Here is a 17,771-nt window from a genome sequence, read left to right as displayed (position 1 = left end):
TTTTCTGGCACCTTCTCTGGTGGGGCTGTGGCTGGGTGGTTCCATGGAGCATGTGGGCTCTGTACGAGTACAAAACTTGGCAGTTACTTTTCTCACCCCAGAAAGCAGGTAGCAGAACTTTCATGATGTCCCCTCAATGGGCTACCAGGGCAAAGGGAGAACCACCAAGAGAATTCCTTCCCAGCACTGTTAGTGTGGAAACAGTCCTGGACTTTCCCAACGTGCCAACCGGGCACTTGAAGAGTGGAAAAGAGAGATGATACATTCTTGGCCCAGGAAACAGGGAACTCAAGGTTTTCTTTTGTTAGCAGCAGGCTACTAGGGGACTGTGAGACCCAGTGAGAGAATGACTTCCCGTTTCATTTTCAGGGGGAGCTGTGGCTAGATGAAACATACTACAAGCACTTGGAAGAAGCCTCGTGTTTGCTAGCCCTTCTTCTTGCGGTGGACTTCAGCCCTATGGGATGTCCACTGGCAGTACAACACAGCAGAGGTGAAACAGCCTAGGAGGTTCCTGGAGCGTGTGCAAGAGACCTTCCTGACACAGCTGGTCAGCGAACCAACCAGGGGAGATGCCCCACTGGACCTGTTGTTTACAAACAGGGAAAAACCAGTGAGTGATGTGGTGGTCGGAAGAATGTCTTGGGCATAGTGATCATGAGATGATAATTTTTGAGTCTCAGGGGTGTAAGGAGGGCAGTCAGCAGAACCGCTAGCTTGGACTTCCAGAGGACCGACTTTGGCTTGCTTAGGAGCCTGGTCAACAGAATCCCTTGGGAGATAGTTCTGAAGGGCCACAAGGTCCAGGAAGGCTGGGCATTCCTCAGGAAGATAGTCTTAAAGGTACAAAAGCAGGCGGTCCCTATGTGCTGAAGGATGAGCAGGTAGGGAAGAAGATTGACCTGGCTGAACAGAGAGCTTTGGCTGGACCTCAGGGGGGGAAAGGAGAGTCGACCACCCTTGGAAGAAAGGGCAGGCAGCTCTGGAGGACTATAAGGATGTTGTGGGGTTACGCAGGGCGAAGATCAGACAGCAGAAATCCCAGGAAGAACTGAGGCTGGCCACTGCCATAAAAGGTAACAAAAAATGTTCTTACAACTACATGAGAAACAGAAGGAGGGTGAAAGATAATCTTCATCCTTTACTGGGTGCGGCAGGCAACGTGGCCACAAAGGACAAGGAAAATGCTGAGGTACTTCATGCCTTTTTTTGGCTCTGTCGTTAATAGCAAGCCCAGTTTCCCTCTAGGTACTCAGCTCCTTGAGCTGGAAGAGAGGGAGGAGGAGGAGCAGAATGATGTCCAGGGGAAATGGGTAGCGACCTGCTGCTCCGCTCTGGCATGCACAGGTCTCTGGGGCTGTAGGGGATCCACACGAGAGTACTGAGGGAGCTGGCAGAGGTGCTCACCTAGCAGGAGAAAGTTCTGAGCATATACACGTTCCCTTCCAAGCAACCCCCACATTGACCTCCCTCTTGAGAAAGAGAAGTTGGTTCTTTTGCTCAGGACCCGTCTGATGGATGATGCCTCTGGGTGCAGGATTTGTCCCGCGCGTGGGAGCAGGGGCCTGGGCAGGGCTGCGTGGAAGCGCGCGTTTCCCGGCGTTTCTTGTCGCTGCTGCCCAGCCTTTTGCTGCAGAGCGCGCTGGCAGCGAGCCGTGCGGCCTGCCCCCGCCGGAGGGAGCGGGTGACAGCCGCCGGGGCCCGACGGCGACCGCCGAGGGGAGGCGGCTGCTGGCCCCGGGGGAGCTGCCGCCCGGCGCTGGCGGCAGGGGGCGGGGCTGGCGCCGCGCCGTCGCCTAACAACGGGGGACGCCATAGCAGCGCCACTTTGACGGGCAGCGGGCTCGGCCAATGGGCGGCGGCGGGAGCCTTGAAAAGCCAGGGCCACGGCGCGGGGCCGGCTGAGGTGCGGCGGGTGCGGGCTGGCGGGGAGGCGGGCTGGCGGCCAGCAGGCGCTGACCTCTGGGGGAGCACCCGTAGCCCCTTCCCCTCCCCTCCCTCCCGCCCCTATCTGCCTCACTTTTGCTGGGGGTCGGTTGCTTTGCGGGCTAGGGGGGAGTGGGAGTGGGGGGAAGGCTGCTGCCTCTGCCAGATTCCCCCCAGGCCAGGCGCTATGGCGAGATCGTAGACGCTGCTAGCGGAGATGGCCTCGCTCAGCCTGCCCCAGCTGCTGGAGCTCGCCGTTGTGAACTCCAAAGGCACGACCGTGAACTACGATGCACTGCACAGGCTGCTGGAGGGCATCCTCAGGGGCCTGGGCCTGTGTGAGCTGCCTGGGCAGCAGCAGGGGCTCAGCCCAACGCAGCCGGAGGGGGCCCAGCCTGCCGAGGCCCCCCCCGGGCTGGAGGAGGCGGCAGGTGGGACCCAGGCCCGGTCCAAGGGCCAGGAGTTGCCGGAGCACCTGCTGCAGAAGACCACCAGCAGCCCCCGGGTCGCCTCTGCAGCCGCTGATGTGAAGGAGGTGGAGGAAGGCGGTGTGAGCGGCGTCTCCAAGGTAGAGGCTCCTCCCAGTGCCCTGGGTGCCCCCCACTCCGAGGTGCCCCCCCTCCGGGGGCTGTGCACTGCCCCTTAGAGCAAGGCCTGCTTGAAGCCCCTGCTCACGGTGGGGATGGAGTTTGGGCCAGGAAGAGCTGAGATGCTGCTCGGGTGGCTCTGGGCCCTCCCGCCGTTGCCATCCATGAGCGGCGGGTGCGACAGAGCACCCGGTGCCCCCTGGCCGCAGGTTCAGCCCCCCGGCTTCCAGCCCCACCCCCCTCTCCCTCCCTCCCTCTCTTCTGCGCTCCTGAAAAGCCGGGGATGGCACCTGCTCCTTGGGCAGATGAGGTTCCCTCAGCACCTTGTGGGCCTCATCTCCCACCGAAAGGCCCCCGGGCTCGCCCAAGCGCTCAGCCCGACTTGGGTGGGCGCTGCAGGGGGGCACTGAGCTGCCTGGCACAGAGCTGCTCATGGCCCTGCTTTTCCCGAGCATCCCCAGCGGGAAGAGAGGCGCTCAGGGCCAAGGAAAGAGCTGCCCCAGCACTACAGGGCCGGATCCTGCCGGGGCTGGCACAATTCGGGAGGATGTCCCCTGGGGGGTGGGCAGGGAGCACTCGCCCTCTGCGGGGTGGGTCTGGCCTCTGCTCGGTGGCTCCGGCTTCGTTAGTGGCGGCCACCAGTGCCCTCCCTGGCCAGGCTGCCCTCGAGGGGTGGCAGCAGCTCCTTGCCCTTTGGATCCGCTCCAGCGCTGGCACAGAGCCTGGAGCGGGCAGGCAGGGCCAGATCCGTCCCTGCTGATGCGAGTTGTGCAATGGGCCCAGGGCAGGGGTGAGGGTCCCTGGGGGCTGCTGCCCCTTCTTGGCTGTCGAAGACACGGTGAATGGAAAGCGCTGGCCACAGTGCCCTGCCCGCTTGGCTGGGCCGGACCCTGCGCTGCCCCCCCTGCTCTGGACAGACCAGAGCCGGGGGCCTGGTCTCCAGGCACCCTCCCCTGGGGCTCAACCCGCCCTCCCCTTCTAGGTCCTGGTGCTCTTCTTGAATCTCCTGGAGGAGATCAGCAGGGTGAAGGTGGCGGAGGACATCAGGATGATCCAGAAGGCACTCGGCTTGGTGAGCTGCTGCTGCTGGTGTCCCCAGGAGGGCACTGGTCCCTCACCCCCCTCCATGCCCCTCCCTGCGGCCCTGGGTGTCACACAGCATGAAGGGCCCCTGGGGGGAAGAGTGCGTGGGAAGGGTGTCCCAGAGGGGCGCGTTGGGGCTCAGCCCACCCCAGCTGCAGCCCCCCACCCTTCTCCTGCCAGGGCTGTCCTGGGGAGGGTAGGAACGGGCACCACTGCCTGCGGCACAGGCTGCTGGTAGAGGTAACTGCAGGTGTCAAGCAATGTGGTACTGAGGCGCTTCTTAACTAAAGGGCCATAGAAAGAGTCATGTGGGTGCTGGGAAGGAGGGGAGATCAAGATCTACCTGTGCAACACAGCCCCGGCCCCCAGGCAGAGCCCTGCCCAGCGTCCCTCTGCCTTGCACCCAAGCTCCTTTGTGGATCCTTCATTCCAATCTTACAGCTGTCCCTCTCCTCTACCTCCCCCAGGGGAACCTCGGCGATGCTGCCAGCCAGCTGCCAGGCCACCGTGGGCAGACAATACCTGAAAGTGGTGTGGCACGGCCACAAGTGCATGTGGATCCCTCTGAAGGACAGGGGGTAGCTGCATCCCCGGGGGACCAGTGCACCTGGTCCCTCCGTGTCGGGTCCCCAGCAGTGCTGGGCAGTGATGCTGTGGGGCTTGGCGCTCCTGCTGCTCCTGCCCCAGCCCTGGCTATGTGGCTGGGCTGACCCCTTGATCCTTCCTTCCCCAGGAAGGTCTGAAGGAAGAGCGGAGCCTCTGCCTGGCCCCGGAGGAGGTGAGCACCATGGTGTGCTGGGAGGTGTTGGAGGGTTGCCTGGTGGGCAGCAAAGCAGGAGAGAGAGGAGGAGGAGGAGGTGGCCGAGGTCTGCTGGTGGCAAGTGCTGGGGCATCCTCTCTGCAGGAGCGCGGGTCCCCAGCGCCTCCAGCTGCTGCACCCCCAGGGCCTCTGCAGAGGTCTGCCCAGCACTTGTCTGCCCTGCGCATCCCTTGTCAGGCAGGACCTGGCATCGGCAGAGTGCGGGCAGCTCCTTGGCTGGCCCGACGTGCACTTTCTGAGCATGTTCTCCTCAGCAAAGGGCTGTGTTTAGGCTGGTGGGGAAAACCAGTGGGTGCTGGTACCTCCTTGAGGGGCCGGCTGCACCCATGTCCCCCAACAGCCCCTGGCTCCCAAATCTGGACTGGGGCTGCTGCTCCTGAAACGGCTCGGGAGGGGCTGTGGTTGTGGGAGCTCGTGGGGTGTGCACTTTGCCTTTGGGCTCTCGTGGAGTACTTGGGTTTGGCTTGGTGAAGGGGGGGAGGGGTTGGGGACAGGGCAGGGGGGCTGTGGGTCTGCCCGTGCTGCTGCATTTCTGCCCATAAACCTGCTCCCCATTCCTGCCTCTTCCCAGGAGGGCACTGGGGGCCAGTCTGCCCCTGCTGAGCCCCAGGCTTCAGCTGTGGACACGCTGCATGGAGCGAGCTCAGCGCTGGGGCCGAAGGAGCCCCGGACACAGCCTGCCCCCAGCACCACCAAGGGGAGCCCTCAGAAGTGGGCAGGCGCTCCCTCTGATCAAGCAAGGACTTCTGATGGGAGCACCACCTCCCCGGGGACACAGCCAGAGTCCCCTGGGATCCAGGCCACTCTTGCAGGGGTGCAACCAGAGGCCTCCAGCACCCAGACCGCCTCCTTGGAGATGCAGCCAGCACTTCAAGGGACCCAGGGCAGAGGAGCAGAGGTTCAGCCAGGCCCCCTCTGCACGGACCCCAGCCCTCAGAGTGCGAAGGAGGTGTCCCCTGAGGCCACTGGCCCTGCTCAGGGGATGCAAGTTGATGCTGCAGGTCCTGTGGCTGCACCCAGCATGCAGCCTGCCAGGGCCGGACAGCCAGCCCCAGAGACCTCCTGGGCAACAGCCCAGGGCTTAGAGATGCCCCTCAACATTGTGTCCCCCTTGCAAGAGCCAGCGATGGGTTCACACTCTGACCACTCTGCGGACACAGCAGAGGCTCTACGCCAGGTTGGACAGCTGGGCCTCCTCTACACAAGCCTGAAGGAGCAGGTGGCCCAGCTGGAAGCCACCAAGGCAGGACATGGAGAGGTTGAGAAGCTGAGCCTGCTCTTCCTGAAGGAAGGTGGGAGCCCTGGGAGGGCTGGTGGGGAGCATTTGGCATGGGGCCGGCCTGGCTCAGGGGCTTGTTGTGGGGCCAGGCTGGCCCCAAGGGCAAGAACCCACTCACTGAGAGCATATCCCCTTGGATCACATCCCTCTAGGCAAGGAGAGTATCAGCAGCGTCCTGGCGGACCTCCAGGACCAGAAGTCCTCCCTGCAGGGGCTGGCTGGTGACCTGCGGGGCGAGAAGGGGAAGGTGAGCCTGCAGCAGTCCCTGATGGGGCTGTGGGGATGGGGGGTAGGGAAGGGGCAGCCGAAGGGCCTGCGTGCTGGGACAACATGGGGGGCTGTGCTCTGACTCTGGTACCGCTGCCATTCCCAGATCAGGCAGCTGGAGGATGTGCTTCAAAAGCTGCAGGAGGCTGGGTCTGCCTGCCAAGAGGATGACAAGGAGACTACACTGCACCTGGAGTAAAAGGATGGGAGAGGGTTTTGTGCCTCGGGGGGGTGGTGTGTGGGTGGGGGCTGCAAGGGATCCTGGGGGCTGGGAACATCCCGGTTTGGGGGCAAGGGCCACCCCCCAAGCAGCCCCATGGACGCTAACCCTGCCCGTGCCCCTGTCTCGCTGGCCAGGACCATGGTGCGGGAGCTACAGCAGGAAATGAGGGAGCTGAGGGAGCAGCAGCTCACAAGCAAGGCCACGTTGGAGCAGAGGGTGACAGAGGTGGCTGCCCAGCTGCAGGAGCAGGTGAGGTCCAGGGGGAGCATTCCCACTGCCCGCTGGCTCCGTGGGGTGGTCCTGGCATGGCTGCCGGCTGTATCCCCTGGCAGGATGGGGCCAACATGTCTGCGCGGCACCTGGGTTTGTTGGCTGCATCCATCCCACCTCAGAGCCAGTTCCTTCTCCCTTTGCTGCAGCTGGACAAGCTGAAGGCGATGGAGAGGGGCGTGGGGCAGGAGCAGGCAGTGTGCCCCGACTGCAACATGAACGCCAGTGGGCAGCTGGGGCAGCTCCTGCAGTGCTACAAGAAGCTCCAGGAGCAGGTGAACTCCATGTCACAGCAGGCAGTGGGCAAGGTGGCGCAGCAGCTGCCGGGGAGGAGCCAGGTAGGGAGATTGCTGGCATGGCGGGCTTGGGAGGGGGCTGCTGGGACACCCCCGGCTGGTTGTGCTTTGCTGTAATGTGGGGGGGCCCCTTGCTGCCCCTCAAATTGGCATGGATGAGTCAGCAGCGTGGAAGGAAATGAAAGGCTTGATGCAAATGTCCTGCTGGCACTGAGAGCCTGTGGCCACCGGCCGAGTACCCTGGCTCTAGTCCCTGCGGGCAGCTAGACCCCCCCCCTGCCCCGCCCCCCAGTACAGCACCACCTTGTTGTCTTGCTCCCTGAAGCAGGACAAGGGGCTGCTGGAGCACATCCAGGCCAATGTCAAACAGACGCAAGAGGACTGTGACAGACTGAGCCATGTCACAGGGAATCTCGTAGCTGACTGTCAGCGGAAGCAGGGAGACCTAGAGGTAGGTGGCTGCAACCCCTGAGGGGTCAGAGCATCCTCCAGGCAGACCCCCAGCTGGGGCCCACAAAGGATGTGTCCCTGCCAGCCTGCTGGCAGCCCTGTGGAGGGGCAAAGTACCTTTGCCAGAGGTTTTTGAGGGATGGGGAGGAGTCGGGAGTGCTGGGCTGGCCGGGAGGCAGTTCCAACCCGGCCATGGTGTCATGGGGTGCTTTCTGTGTTGGAAGGTTCTGTTCCAGTCTGTGGAAAGACTGCAGAGGGACAAAGCTGCGAAGGAAGACCTGGCGCTGGAACTGGAAGTGGTATGGTCTTGAGGGGGTCCTGGGCAGGGTGATAGATGCTCCTTATCACTTGGGGTGGGGGCATTAGAACTGGCCTGGGGGAGGGAGGATTTCCAGAGCAGCTGCAGGTCCCTCTGTCTCTCCGTGGGTCCCTTTGGCCGGTGGGTCTGACCCCACGGGGGTGATGGGGTGAGCAGGGAGGGCCCCACAGGAGCACTTCTCCCTTTCCCCTGACACAGGCTGGCCCTGCCTGTTGACCTCCATCCTTTCCCCACCCCACTCCTGCCTCTTTCTGTTGCCAGAAAGCAGACAAAGCTGCCCTGGCCGGCAAAGTCAACTGCACACAGTTTGAGTCCAACATAGAGCGACTGTACGAGACCATAGAGGAGATGCGGAGCCAGGTGACGGGCCAGGGGCAGGGCTGGCAGCAGGTCCAGCAGCAGCTCAGTGAGCTCCGTGAAGAGATGGACTCCAAGGTGAGGGGTGGCTCATCTTTGTGGTGCAAAGCTGTCACTTCCAGGGTTTGGCAGCCGAAGGCAGCATCCCTGTGAGGATCCCTGCTGCTGCCTTTTCTCTGGGGACCATGATGTCCCGTGCCAGGGCAGCTGGCTGAGGGTGTGTGTGTCCCCACAGCTGGACTGCCTGGAGCTGGGGCCTTTCCAGCAGGAGCTAGAGAACTGGAAGAGAAGCCTGAAGCAGTTCAAGGAGAGGCTACTGGCGATGCCTGACAGCGGAGCTGGGATTAAGAAGTGAGTGCGATGGGGCCGGCGATGGCTTTGGGGACAGCACTTGCCCTGTTCCCTCGGGCAGATCCTCCGGTGCCCAGTATGAGGTGGAGCTTTTTCCCAGGCAGGAGCCCACAACCAGCTGCTCTCCCCACCGTAGCCCCTTTCTTTTGTAAGCAGCCAGCGGGCTGGGACCTTACTGGGCTGGTAGGGGACCCAGCAGGCTCAGAAGCTGCTGTCCCCTGCCAGACACTGTAACTCACTACAGCCAAGTGCCCAGCACCCTGCTGCTGCCCGCCAGCTGCCTGCTTGTGTGTCGGCAAGGCTGTGCCCCCCCCAGGAGCTCTCACCATCCCTTTTGTGTCCCCACAGGCAGCTGCTGGTCCCATTTAGCTGCCTGTCCTGCGACCGGCCCCTCAGCATGCTCGTGCCTGGCCTGTGAGTATCGCTCAGCAGCGGTGCATCGGGGGGCTGTGTGGGTGGGACAGGGGGAGATGGGTGCTGGTGCTGCCCTGCTGCGCCAGGCACAGGTGTGAGGGTGTCTGCCTCGTGGGGGCTGACCCTGCCGAGGCCTCTGCCCACCTGTGGGGGGATGGGGACCCCTGTCTGAGGGTGGCAGGCAGGGTGATGCCGTGGGGTACAAGCCTGCGAGTTTGGGGCTGCTGGCTTTAATCCAGGGTGGGTTGTTTGTCCCCATCACTCATGCGTGGCTCCTGTTCTCCCCAGAACGAACCCTACGCTGCCACTGCTGCCACCACTGCCCCCCTGCCCCGCTGCGTACCCCCATACCGCTGTCAAGGCAGAGGGAACTCAACAGCAGAAACACAGGTAGGGGACATGGGGACCCATCCCTGGCCCTTGGGGTGCGAGGTGTCCCTGCCCCAGTGAGGGAGGGCTCTTCCCCGGGTGTGGACAGAGGGGTCTGGAGGTGCCCGGGCAGGGCAGGGGAGCAGGGATGTGCTGGGGGAGGGTCAGCTGTGCTTGCCCCGGGTCTGTGGGGTTTGACTGCCCTGCCCTGCGCTGCCCATGGAGCCCAGCTCTCTGCCTCCGTGGTGCTGAAGCCAGGTGTGATGAGCCGTGCCTGGTCTCAGCCTGCCCTCGGGCTTGGTGGGGCATCAGGTGCCTCCTGTGAGACAAGTCGCCAAGGTTCAGCCCCGCAGCTGGGGCAGCCCGGCTCCTGCCTGCCGGTGCCCCGTGCGCGGGGTGCAGGCACCTGCCCTGGCCACGGCCGGCTCCCCGGGCAAAGAGCAGAACTGGTGCGGCTGGGTGGGCGCGGATCTCCTGCGGCAGGGGGAAAGGAGCCAGGAGGGACACAGCCCGCTGGGGGGCACCTCCTGGACCCCCTCCCTGGTGCGGTAGGGTGGAGCACGGGGTGCCACAGTGCCAGGTGCTGAGCATCCCTGTGCGCCATCCCACAGAGAGCAGAAGCCTGAACGCCAGTACCCCACTGTGCCGCGGCAGCATGGTGGCCAGCACACCCTCGGTGCCCCGCTGCAGCGCAGCTCCACGCTCCAGCCTCACCCGCCCAGCACCCTGCGGCTGCACAAGTCCCACACCCAGCTCCCCATCCAGGTAGGGATGACAAAGGTAAGGACATGGTGGGGGTGACCAAGGCTGGGAGGGGGATGCTGAGCACGGGGAGGGCTGTGTGCCTGTTTCCCCAGGGAGAGCTGGGGGTGGGAGGGTTGCCTGGGGATGCTGAATTCAGCCAGCCTGCTCTCTCCCTCCCAGCTCGGTGACGAAGTGGAGCTGGTGGGCCGGGATGGCCGCATCTACAAGGGCCGGCGGCCTCTACTCGTGGACAAGGAGGGTACGGCCGGGGCATGTGTGGGGAGGGGATCCAGCGCATGCCAAGCGGATGGTGGGTGGGCAGGGTGTCCGTGGGGTGCCGGTGTTTCCCCTGTCTCCCACTGCCATCTCCTGCTACTGGGGGCAAGCAGGGGTCTGTGCCCCCAGCTGGGCAGGGTGGGAGGGGGTCTGGGGGGGGAAGTAGGAGGGAGGGGGTGGGCTGGCACATGGGGTGACTGGTCCCCACATTGGAGCTGGAGTGAGGTGGGGGGCCATGGTGGGGCAGCCCTGGCCAGTGTAGGACTACGGCCTGTGTGCTTCAGGGTGGGGGCCAGGACCCTGTTTCGGGCTGTCTCTGGCCGAGCCGCTGCCCCTGCTGCCCGCAGCTGGCGCCCACCCCCTGGGGGCTGCAAGGGGACTAAGCCCTGCTCTTCACCCCCAGGCACCGCCACCTCACCTGAGCAGAAGCCAGCAATACCCTACAGCCAGCCGGGCCAGGCAGCACCGGGAATCTTCATCCAGCCCCTTCACCACAAGTCCAGCAGCATGCCAGCTGAGTGGGACTTGGGGTTCCTGGGCAAACCCACCCCCTCGAGCAGGAGCGCGAGCAGTCACAGGCAACAGCACTAAAGGAGGACAGATAGCAGGGTGCCTGTGGCGCCTGAGGGCACTGGCTGGGGGGTGGCATGGGGGGGCTTCAGTGGGGGGTTTCAGGGGGTGGCATGGGGGGGCTTCAGTGGGGGGTTTCAGGGGGGTGGCATGGGGGGGCTTCAGTGGGGGGTTTCAGGGGGTGGCATGGGGGGGCTTCAGTGGGGTGGCATGGGGGGGCTCGCCCCCATTCTTGGTGCCCTGCCAGGGATCATCCTCCCAGCAAAGAGAAAAGGCGGGGACAGCTGCTGTTAAAAAAGTGATTTTTTTATTATTATTTTTAAATTAATAAAAAACCTTCAACCTGTTTTTGTGGGTTTTTTTGTTTTTGTTTTTTAAGCAAGATTGATTTGAAAACTAAAAAAACTCCCAGTTCCCCCTTTATGGGGAAGGGCCATGAACAGCTATCACAGGGACAGGAGGGGCATCACCTAGATAAATCCCCCTCAGCCCTGGGGGTGCCAAGGGAGGACAGGGCAGGGGCTGCTGGGGTGAGGGGAGGGGGAGTCTGTGCAAGAAGCCAGGCTGAATTTTGGAAATCAGAGGAGAGGCGTGTTTGCTCTGGGCACTGCCAAAAGCACCTGGGCAGTCCAGAGCGGGGGTTGGTGGGGGGTCCAGCAGCTCCATGCCATGTGGCCACGATCCAGGGTACCACCGTGGCCACAAGCCAGGGTGCTGACTGCCACCTCAGTCCATTGATATTTTTATTACTCCCTGCTTTCCCTCTCCTGCCCTGCTGCAGGGATGCTGAGGGCAGGGGAGTAGCTGTAGGGACAACCCCCCCCACCCCCAACCAGGCAGCTGCCTCCATGCTGCTGCTCCTCCTCTCTGGATTTATATATGTTAAGATATATTTATATATTATAGTTATATATTTAAAAAAAAAATAAATGGGGGGAGAAAAGACCAGCTAGCAACTCTTGCAGAGGCTCTTGTGGGCCAGTGCCCTCCCTGGCAGTATCCTCCCCCAACCCCACAAAATAATAATAAAACCTAGAAAATTATTCCAGTGCGTTTGTCAGGGAGCCCCTGCTCCCAACGCCCTGGCCCAGCCCCCTCCTCAATTCCCCCCTGCCTCTGCCAACCCAGTCTTATCTCTGGCCATCCATGGTGGCCACGGCTTTCTGTGGGGGGGTGGCAGGTGGGGGGGCAGGGGGCCAGGCGGGCTGCGGGTGGTGCAGATGGTGGTGGAGGCCGTGGGCGGTGGGCGAGGAGGGAGGCAGCCAGGCGGGCTGGTGGCTGGGGGGCGAGGAGGCCCAGAAGGGGCTGAAGCTCCCCGGAGGGGAGCAGGCCATGGAGGTGATGGGGCTGTTGCTGCTCTGCAGGCTCTCGGAGGTCCGCAGCTTGGAGAACATGGCCAGGGCATCCGGGAAGTTGGGTGGCGTGGCCGGCGTGTTGCTGGGGGTGCACATCTGCGGGAAGAGAGGAGAGAATGGGCATCAGATCGGTCATGGATAGTTTTGGGGTCCCAAGCCACCCGCAGGAGCCAGACCCATCACAGGTTCCCAATTGCATCCCACCCCTGGGACCCTCGAGCCCCAGGGGATGCTCAGAACCTGGGTCTGGCCAGTCCTGGGGTATCCGGCGCTGCCATGCAGACTCCAAGGGTGCAGGGGGCTCCCCCAGAGGCGTGGGGGCTGCCTGAGGAGGGTCTCCAGCCCAGCCTCGGGCAGGACAATTTGGACCATCCAGGGTGCTCAAAGCCTGATGTGTGAGGAGGGTGTTGGGGTCCCCCCTGGCCCCCCTCCCCTTTGCACTCTATAACAGTGGGTGGGCCCCATGCGGTTCCCGGTACAGCCCCTGCTGCGCACCCAGCTAAATACAGCACCCAGCCAGGAACGGATCCGGCCCCTGCCCAGCCAACCTCGCTGGCAGAGGAAAATCTGGTGGGGGTCCCGGTCCTGCGCTGGGGCTCAGGGGCTGGCAGCACTGAGGGCCCCAATTCACCAAAGCATGTGCTACGCTCTGAGTGTGGGGGATGTTAAAGCCCCCCAAAGGGGATGGGGAGGGGGCTTCACCCCAGTAGTGAAAAATAGGGTGGGTGCCGGCCGGAACACCTCTGCTGCCTCTTCTATCTCCAGAGCGGGGTTGCTGGCAGGGAGCGTTGTGCCACAGGCTGCTCTGAACATGCACGGGGGGTTAGAAATAGCAGCGTTTTGTCCAGCCAGGTCCCTGGCGAGGTACAGTCTTGGGGGGGCACTCCCCACCCCCCTCCTCCCAGCTAGATCAAAAACTCCATGGTGTTGCACGGGGAAGGGATCTGTGTATGGGCAGCACGTGTGGGCAGGGGGAATGCACTGGGAGGGGATGCGTGGACACAGAAGTGGTGCATGTGCAGGGGGCTTCACCCCTCTGGGTTAAATCCATCCCAAATCCCTGTCCCCCTTGCGGAGCCGCAGCTCCCATTGGAGCTCGGAGCACAGCGGAGCATCTCGCCAGCTGTGGGGATGCAGAGCAGTGCCAAGGGGCGAGGGCAGCGCCTGCTGCCTTCAGCACTGGGGAGCAGGGGGACACATCTGACCGGCAACACTCCCCCTTCCCAGGGTTTATCCCAGAATTTGCCCCTGGCTGGTGGTCAGCAGCCCCAGCACACGCAAACACCCCAATCCCTCTTCAAGGTTCCTCCTCACCCCCATCCCGGCCACCCCGGGATGCAAGGAGGAAGGAGCCGGGCACACTGTAGCTGCTCCCTGCTCCCCCCCGGCTGCAGGCAAGCCCCGGCCAGGGGGGTCCCAGCTGCACCCGTTCAAAGGGTGCTTCCCCACCTCGAGGAAGCAGCAGCCAGCAGACTGGCGCTGGCAACGGGATGGATGGGCTCCCATCAGTGTGAGGAGCTGGGGCACCCCAAAAATGCCATCAGAGCCAGGCTGCCACTGAACGGGTTGGTGGCAAGCACGGCCATTCCTCCCTTGCTGCACAGAGACTTTTGGAAAACTTATTTCAGAGCTCACCTCAAAGTGGTGGTAAACCAGATCATTTTTTTGTTTGTTTTATACAGCCTATAAATTTGGCAGTATCTGAAAAGATACTTGTTGAAAAAAAAACAAAACCCCAAAAAACTTCAAGCAACGGTGTTTTCAAAAAAACACCACCACAGCCACGCACCAACCACCACCCTGGGCTGAGATCGGACACGGTGCTGGAGGGGGGGGACACAGCTCTGAGCTTCTGGGGTGGTGTTTGCCAGGTTAATTTCAAACATCAGTTTAAAAAACCCCGTAAGCATTCCCAGGCAATTATTGCCTTCCTCCTCCAACACTTTTTGTTCAGGAGCCACTCAGCTGTCAGAGGGTCGGTCCCACCATGAGCTGCCGCACCAACACACTGCACAGCTCTGGTGGGTCCCTTCCCTGCAGCCTGGACCCCCGGGGGTTTTGCTGGGTGCGGGAGCCCCCCCTCCATGGGGTGAAGGCATCGTGCCGCCCCACGCTGTAATGCTGTGAGTGCTGCTGTGCTCACAGCTTTGTTCTCTGTCACTTGAAAAAGAAATAGAAACCGCAACTGTAAAGCCCCTCATCTCACCCCCAGCCCGGAGCCGTGCGGGTTATTTTAAACTGCAGGAATCAGGATGCTGGGGGGGTTGGGGTGGTAGGAAAAAAAAAAATGCTAAAAATGCAAGGCAGTAGTATTTAGGGAGAGGGTGGAAAGGTATTTTGTCACCACGTGGAGCACACGGTGTTAGAAAAACACGGCGGGGAAGGGGGAGAGCTGCCCCAGGTGGCCACGGTCCTCAGTGGGTCCCAGGGTGGGGGTGACAGGGTGGCTGCAGTCATCAGTGGGTCCCACTTGGGAGCACAGGGACGGGCTGCAGGATGGGTTTCGTGGGAGCTGCTCTGCATCCCGCTTCCAGCAGCTGCCCAATGGGAATCACCCCAATGAGGCTTTTGGTGTGAAAACACAGCGAGGCCTGGAGCTGGCTGGCAGCTCCCAACACCTCTCCCGTCCCCTATCCCACTGGGAAAGAAGGTTTTCCGCGAGGTGACCCTTTGCCAGCTCCCTGAGGCAGCAGGGAAATGTGCAGGGGAAAAAGGAATTACAATAAAAAGGGTTTAAGCAGGAGCCGGCCGGCAAAATTACTTTCTCCAAGAGCGAGCGGTGGCTGCCAGCGATGCCGGGTGGGCTGGCCATCTCCCGACAGCAGGAAAAAAGGGGCAAAAATCGGCTGAGTCCAGATCCGCTCCTTCCCCCCGCACGGCACCGCTCGGCAGGACAAAAAAAAAAAAAAAAAAAAAAAAAAAACAACAAAAAGGTGAAAAAACCCCAAAGAAACACAACAAAACCCACCCCGAGGGGGGTAACTTCCTCCCCTGGACCCAAGGGGACGTGCCCTCGGCCAAGGTCAAGTAGCCTTTGGGGAAGGGGGGGGGGTCGCAGCGGACCCCCAGCCCTGGCCCGGGGAGCCCAAGTGGCAGCGCGATGCTCGCCGAGACCAACTATTTCCTGGCAGACATTTTAGCTCGTGTTTACATTCGCCGGCTGCGTGTTCCTCCGGGCGCAGAGCAATATGGCTGGCAGGGGAGCTGACAGCTCCACGGCCCGGGGGGGGGGCTGCGGACCCCCAGGGGGGCGGGGGGGCCTGAGCTGGGGGTGGCTGTAGGTGGTGGTGGTGGGGGGTGTGTGCGGGGGGGTTGGTAGTTGCCGGGGGTGGGTGTAAAGGTGGTTTTGGGGATGGGGGGTGGGGAGGGGATGGAGGGGGGTCAGGGGGTGAGGGTCTCACTTACCATCTGGGGGGGGTGGTGGCTGCTGGGGATGTTGGTCTCCTGGAAGAAGGCGCTGAGGGCCGTCTGTGGGGACAAGCTGTCAGCCCCAGCCCACCCCAGACAAAGGGGGAAGGGGAACACGCCCCCCCCCCCCCCCCAAACCCGCCCCGCAGCCCCCACCCCCGTGGGACCGCCCCGAGGGGCACCCGCGACCCCCTCCCCGCCGAGGCAGGCCCGGGGCGGGGGGAGCCTGGCGCTGCCCTTCACCCGACCCACGGGGCATCGCGCCCACCCCCACCCGGGGGCTCCCCACGCCGGGGGGGGTGCAGCCCACCCCCCTCCCCTTGTTTACCCGGCACCCCCGCCCCCAGCTCAGGGGTGGGGGGGGAGTCGCAGCTCAGGTCACGGCCCGAATATAAATAGACGCGGCGATCGCGGAGCCGGTCCCCCCACCGCGTGGGTGCTGGGGGAGGGGGGGGGGCAGCCGTGCCGGCCCGGCCACGCGTGTCGGTGGGCCGCAACTGGGCCGGCCTTCCGCCCCGAGGCCCTGCGGGGTGGCGGGGGCTCCCGGTGCGGGGCACCCCGGTTCGGGGGTGGGGGGGTTGTGTGTGTTTGGGGGGGGCCCGGCCCGTACCTCGAACTGCCAGTGGGCCGCCTGCAGCAGCTGCTTGGCCTGGTCGGCGGCGCAGCCGGCCGCCAGCACGAACTGGTTGATCATCACCTGGTGCCGCAGCTCCTCCATGTTCACCGACATGGCGGGGGCGGCCCCGCCGAGCGCTGCCCGGAGCGCGCCCGCCGCCCCGCGCCGCGCCGACACCGGGGGGCGGCGGAGGGAGGGGGGGCACCGGCGGGGGGGGTGGGGGGGGCACACCGGGGAGGCCCCGCCCCCGCGCCCTGATTGGCCGCCGACGCGCCGCCAGCCCCGACGGGCGTTCAGTTCGAATCTTCCAGCTGCCCCGGCGCCGCGCCCCGCCCTTCTGCCTTCCCATTGGTCGATGCTTGTGTTTTGGCTGCAGGAGGCATCGCTATTGGTCGCTGAACCCCCGGGAGGGCGGGGCGGCCGGTGGAAGGAGCGGCCGGACCGCTGATTGGTTGCGAGGGTTTTTTTCAGACGGCGTTGGTGACGTCACGTTCATTGAGGAGGTTCATTGAGAAGCGCGGGAGGGTGGGGGTGGCACCCCGGGGCTGGGGCTGCTCCGGGCTGGGGCTCCCCCCGGCACGGCTCCCCCTTCCCGGAGACCCCCTGCCCCCGGGGCAGCGGCCCCACCCCCACCCGGGAGTGAGCCCCGGCCCGAGCTCACCCGCCTGGCCTTGCCCTAGGAAAGCCTGGGCTGGGGGCTCGGCTGGGGGCTCAGGCAGAGCCCCTGGGTCTGGAGCTTTGGGTGGTGGGTTTTGGTTGTTCTGTTTGGGATTTTTTTGTAATAGAATATTTAAAATTCTGGTGACTCGGAGCTTCAACAGCAACCTGCGAGGGTGAGCTTCCCCCCCCCTCCCCCACCCCAGGCCCACCTGCCCTCCTGAGTTTGGGGACTGAGCAGCACGGGCACGATGCACGCCTGGAAGCCTTTAATGAAAAAGGGAAAAGTGGAGTTTAAAACCCAAACGAATAAATCGGGGACTTTGCAAATGGATGGCGTGGAAATAGGTCGAGCTGAAAAGAGCCCCTGGAGGTTTGGCTGTGGCAGTGGTGACCAGCCAGCCAAGGGATGGAGACTTGAAGTGCCATCTGTAGCTGGTTACCTCGGCAGCTGGTGGGCGAGGGCCCACCTGGGGCTTCTGCAAAGTCCCGATGTCCCGTGGGTGGTGGGGTTCAGCAGGCAGCAGTGTGACGGGAGCAATGCCAGCGTATCGTTTCCCCAAGCTGGGCATCACCCTGGGGTTTTCAGGGGATCCCACTTGCCGGGATGCAGTGATGAGCCTGGAGGGTCCCGCTTGCCCAGCTGAGATTTTGGCAGCTTCATCCTCCTGGAGCAAAACCAGTCCTGAGGCAGGTCGAGGTGTAAGAGGAGCAATTCCGGAAGCTGGGATCCCATCCCTGCCTGCCTCCTGCATGTAGCCCCTTTACGCACAGCCCTGGAGAGTGCTCAGGGCCTCCTGCCTGCCAAAAACACCCACTTGCCTGCACAGCGCGGCTTCTAGCTGAGTTCGCAAAGCTGTGAGCAGCCGGCCTCGGGGAGCACCTGCCTGTAAAAACCAGGGAAAAGCTGCTTGTGAGCCCTGGCTCACGAACCCGCGGGGTTCACGTGGGCAGCGGGCATCCGAGGCTGTGATACAACGCAGCGTTAGTGACATTTGGAAAAGCAGCAGGACCTTCAGTCCTTCAGGATGAGACCCTGTACCCAGCCGGCCTGCTGCAGACACCTCAGCTGTTCCCACCAAACAAAACAGCTGGTGGAGAAGCCCCGTTTTGGGGCAGGGTTTGCAGCGAGGC

At 63.2% G+C, this 17,771-nt stretch overlaps 2 protein-coding genes across 3 annotated transcripts; one reads left to right on the top strand and one right to left on the bottom strand.

Moving 5' to 3' along the window:
* Positions 1-1,933: 1,933 nt before the first annotated feature.
* Positions 1,934-10,683, top strand: QRICH2 (glutamine rich 2). 2 transcript variants are annotated; one of them, XM_056326937.1, is made up of 16 exons: positions 1,934-2,494; positions 3,496-3,585; positions 4,988-5,708; positions 5,848-5,942; positions 6,069-6,157; positions 6,320-6,434; positions 6,605-6,793; positions 7,077-7,202; positions 7,426-7,500; positions 7,782-7,955; positions 8,113-8,228; positions 8,577-8,642; positions 8,931-9,032; positions 9,623-9,791; positions 9,936-10,014; positions 10,435-10,683. In XM_056326937.1, exons 1-16 carry the CDS (start codon positions 2,144-2,146, stop codon positions 10,620-10,622), a joined length of 2,745 nt encoding a protein of 914 aa, XP_056182912.1. In that variant the 5' UTR covers positions 1,934-2,143; the 3' UTR covers positions 10,623-10,683. The 2 variants fall into 2 exon arrangements, with proteins under 2 accessions (XP_056182912.1, XP_056182913.1); XM_056326938.1 differs by lacking the exon at positions 3,496-3,585.
* An 810-nt stretch (positions 10,684-11,493) lies between these two features.
* UBALD2 (UBA like domain containing 2) lies at positions 11,494-16,198 on the bottom strand. The gene is made up of 3 exons (XM_056325453.1): positions 15,975-16,198; positions 15,362-15,424; positions 11,494-12,052 (listed from the first exon to the last, which is right to left on the bottom strand). Exons 1-3 carry the CDS (start codon positions 16,092-16,094, stop codon positions 11,732-11,734), a joined length of 504 nt encoding a protein of 167 aa, XP_056181428.1. The 5' UTR covers positions 16,095-16,198; the 3' UTR covers positions 11,494-11,731.
* Between the last annotated feature and the right edge of the window lie 1,573 nt (positions 16,199-17,771).

Source organism: Falco biarmicus, chromosome 1 (assembly GCF_023638135.1).
Source record: "Falco biarmicus isolate bFalBia1 chromosome 1, bFalBia1.pri, whole genome shotgun sequence".
Lineage (NCBI taxonomy): Eukaryota > Metazoa > Chordata > Aves > Falconiformes > Falconidae > Falco > Falco biarmicus.
Note: the sequence above shows the minus strand (reverse complement) of the source record. Positions and strands in the feature narration are given on the sequence as shown.

Coding starts and splice junctions, on each gene's coding strand:
- QRICH2 (XM_056326937.1), top strand. CDS start 2,144: ATGGCCTCGCTCAGCCTGCCCCAGCTGCTGGAGCTCGCCGTTGTGAAC. Junction 2,495..3,495: donor GTGTGAGCGGCGTCTCCAAG/GTAGAGGCTCCT, acceptor CTCCCCTTCTAG/GTCCTGGTGCTCTTCTTGAA. Junction 7,203..7,425: donor GGAAGCAGGGAGACCTAGAG/GTAGGTGGCTGC, acceptor CTGTGTTGGAAG/GTTCTGTTCCAGTCTGTGGA.
- UBALD2 (XM_056325453.1), bottom strand. CDS start 16,094: ATGTCGGTGAACATGGAGGAGCTGCGGCACCAGGTGATGATCAACCAG. Junction 15,425..15,974: donor CGGCCCACTGGCAGTTCGAG/GTACGGGCCGGG, acceptor TTGTCCCCACAG/ACGGCCCTCAGCGCCTTCTT. Junction 12,053..15,361: donor GCCACCACCCCCCCCAGATG/GTAAGTGAGACC, acceptor CTCTTCCCGCAG/ATGTGCACCCCCAGCAACAC.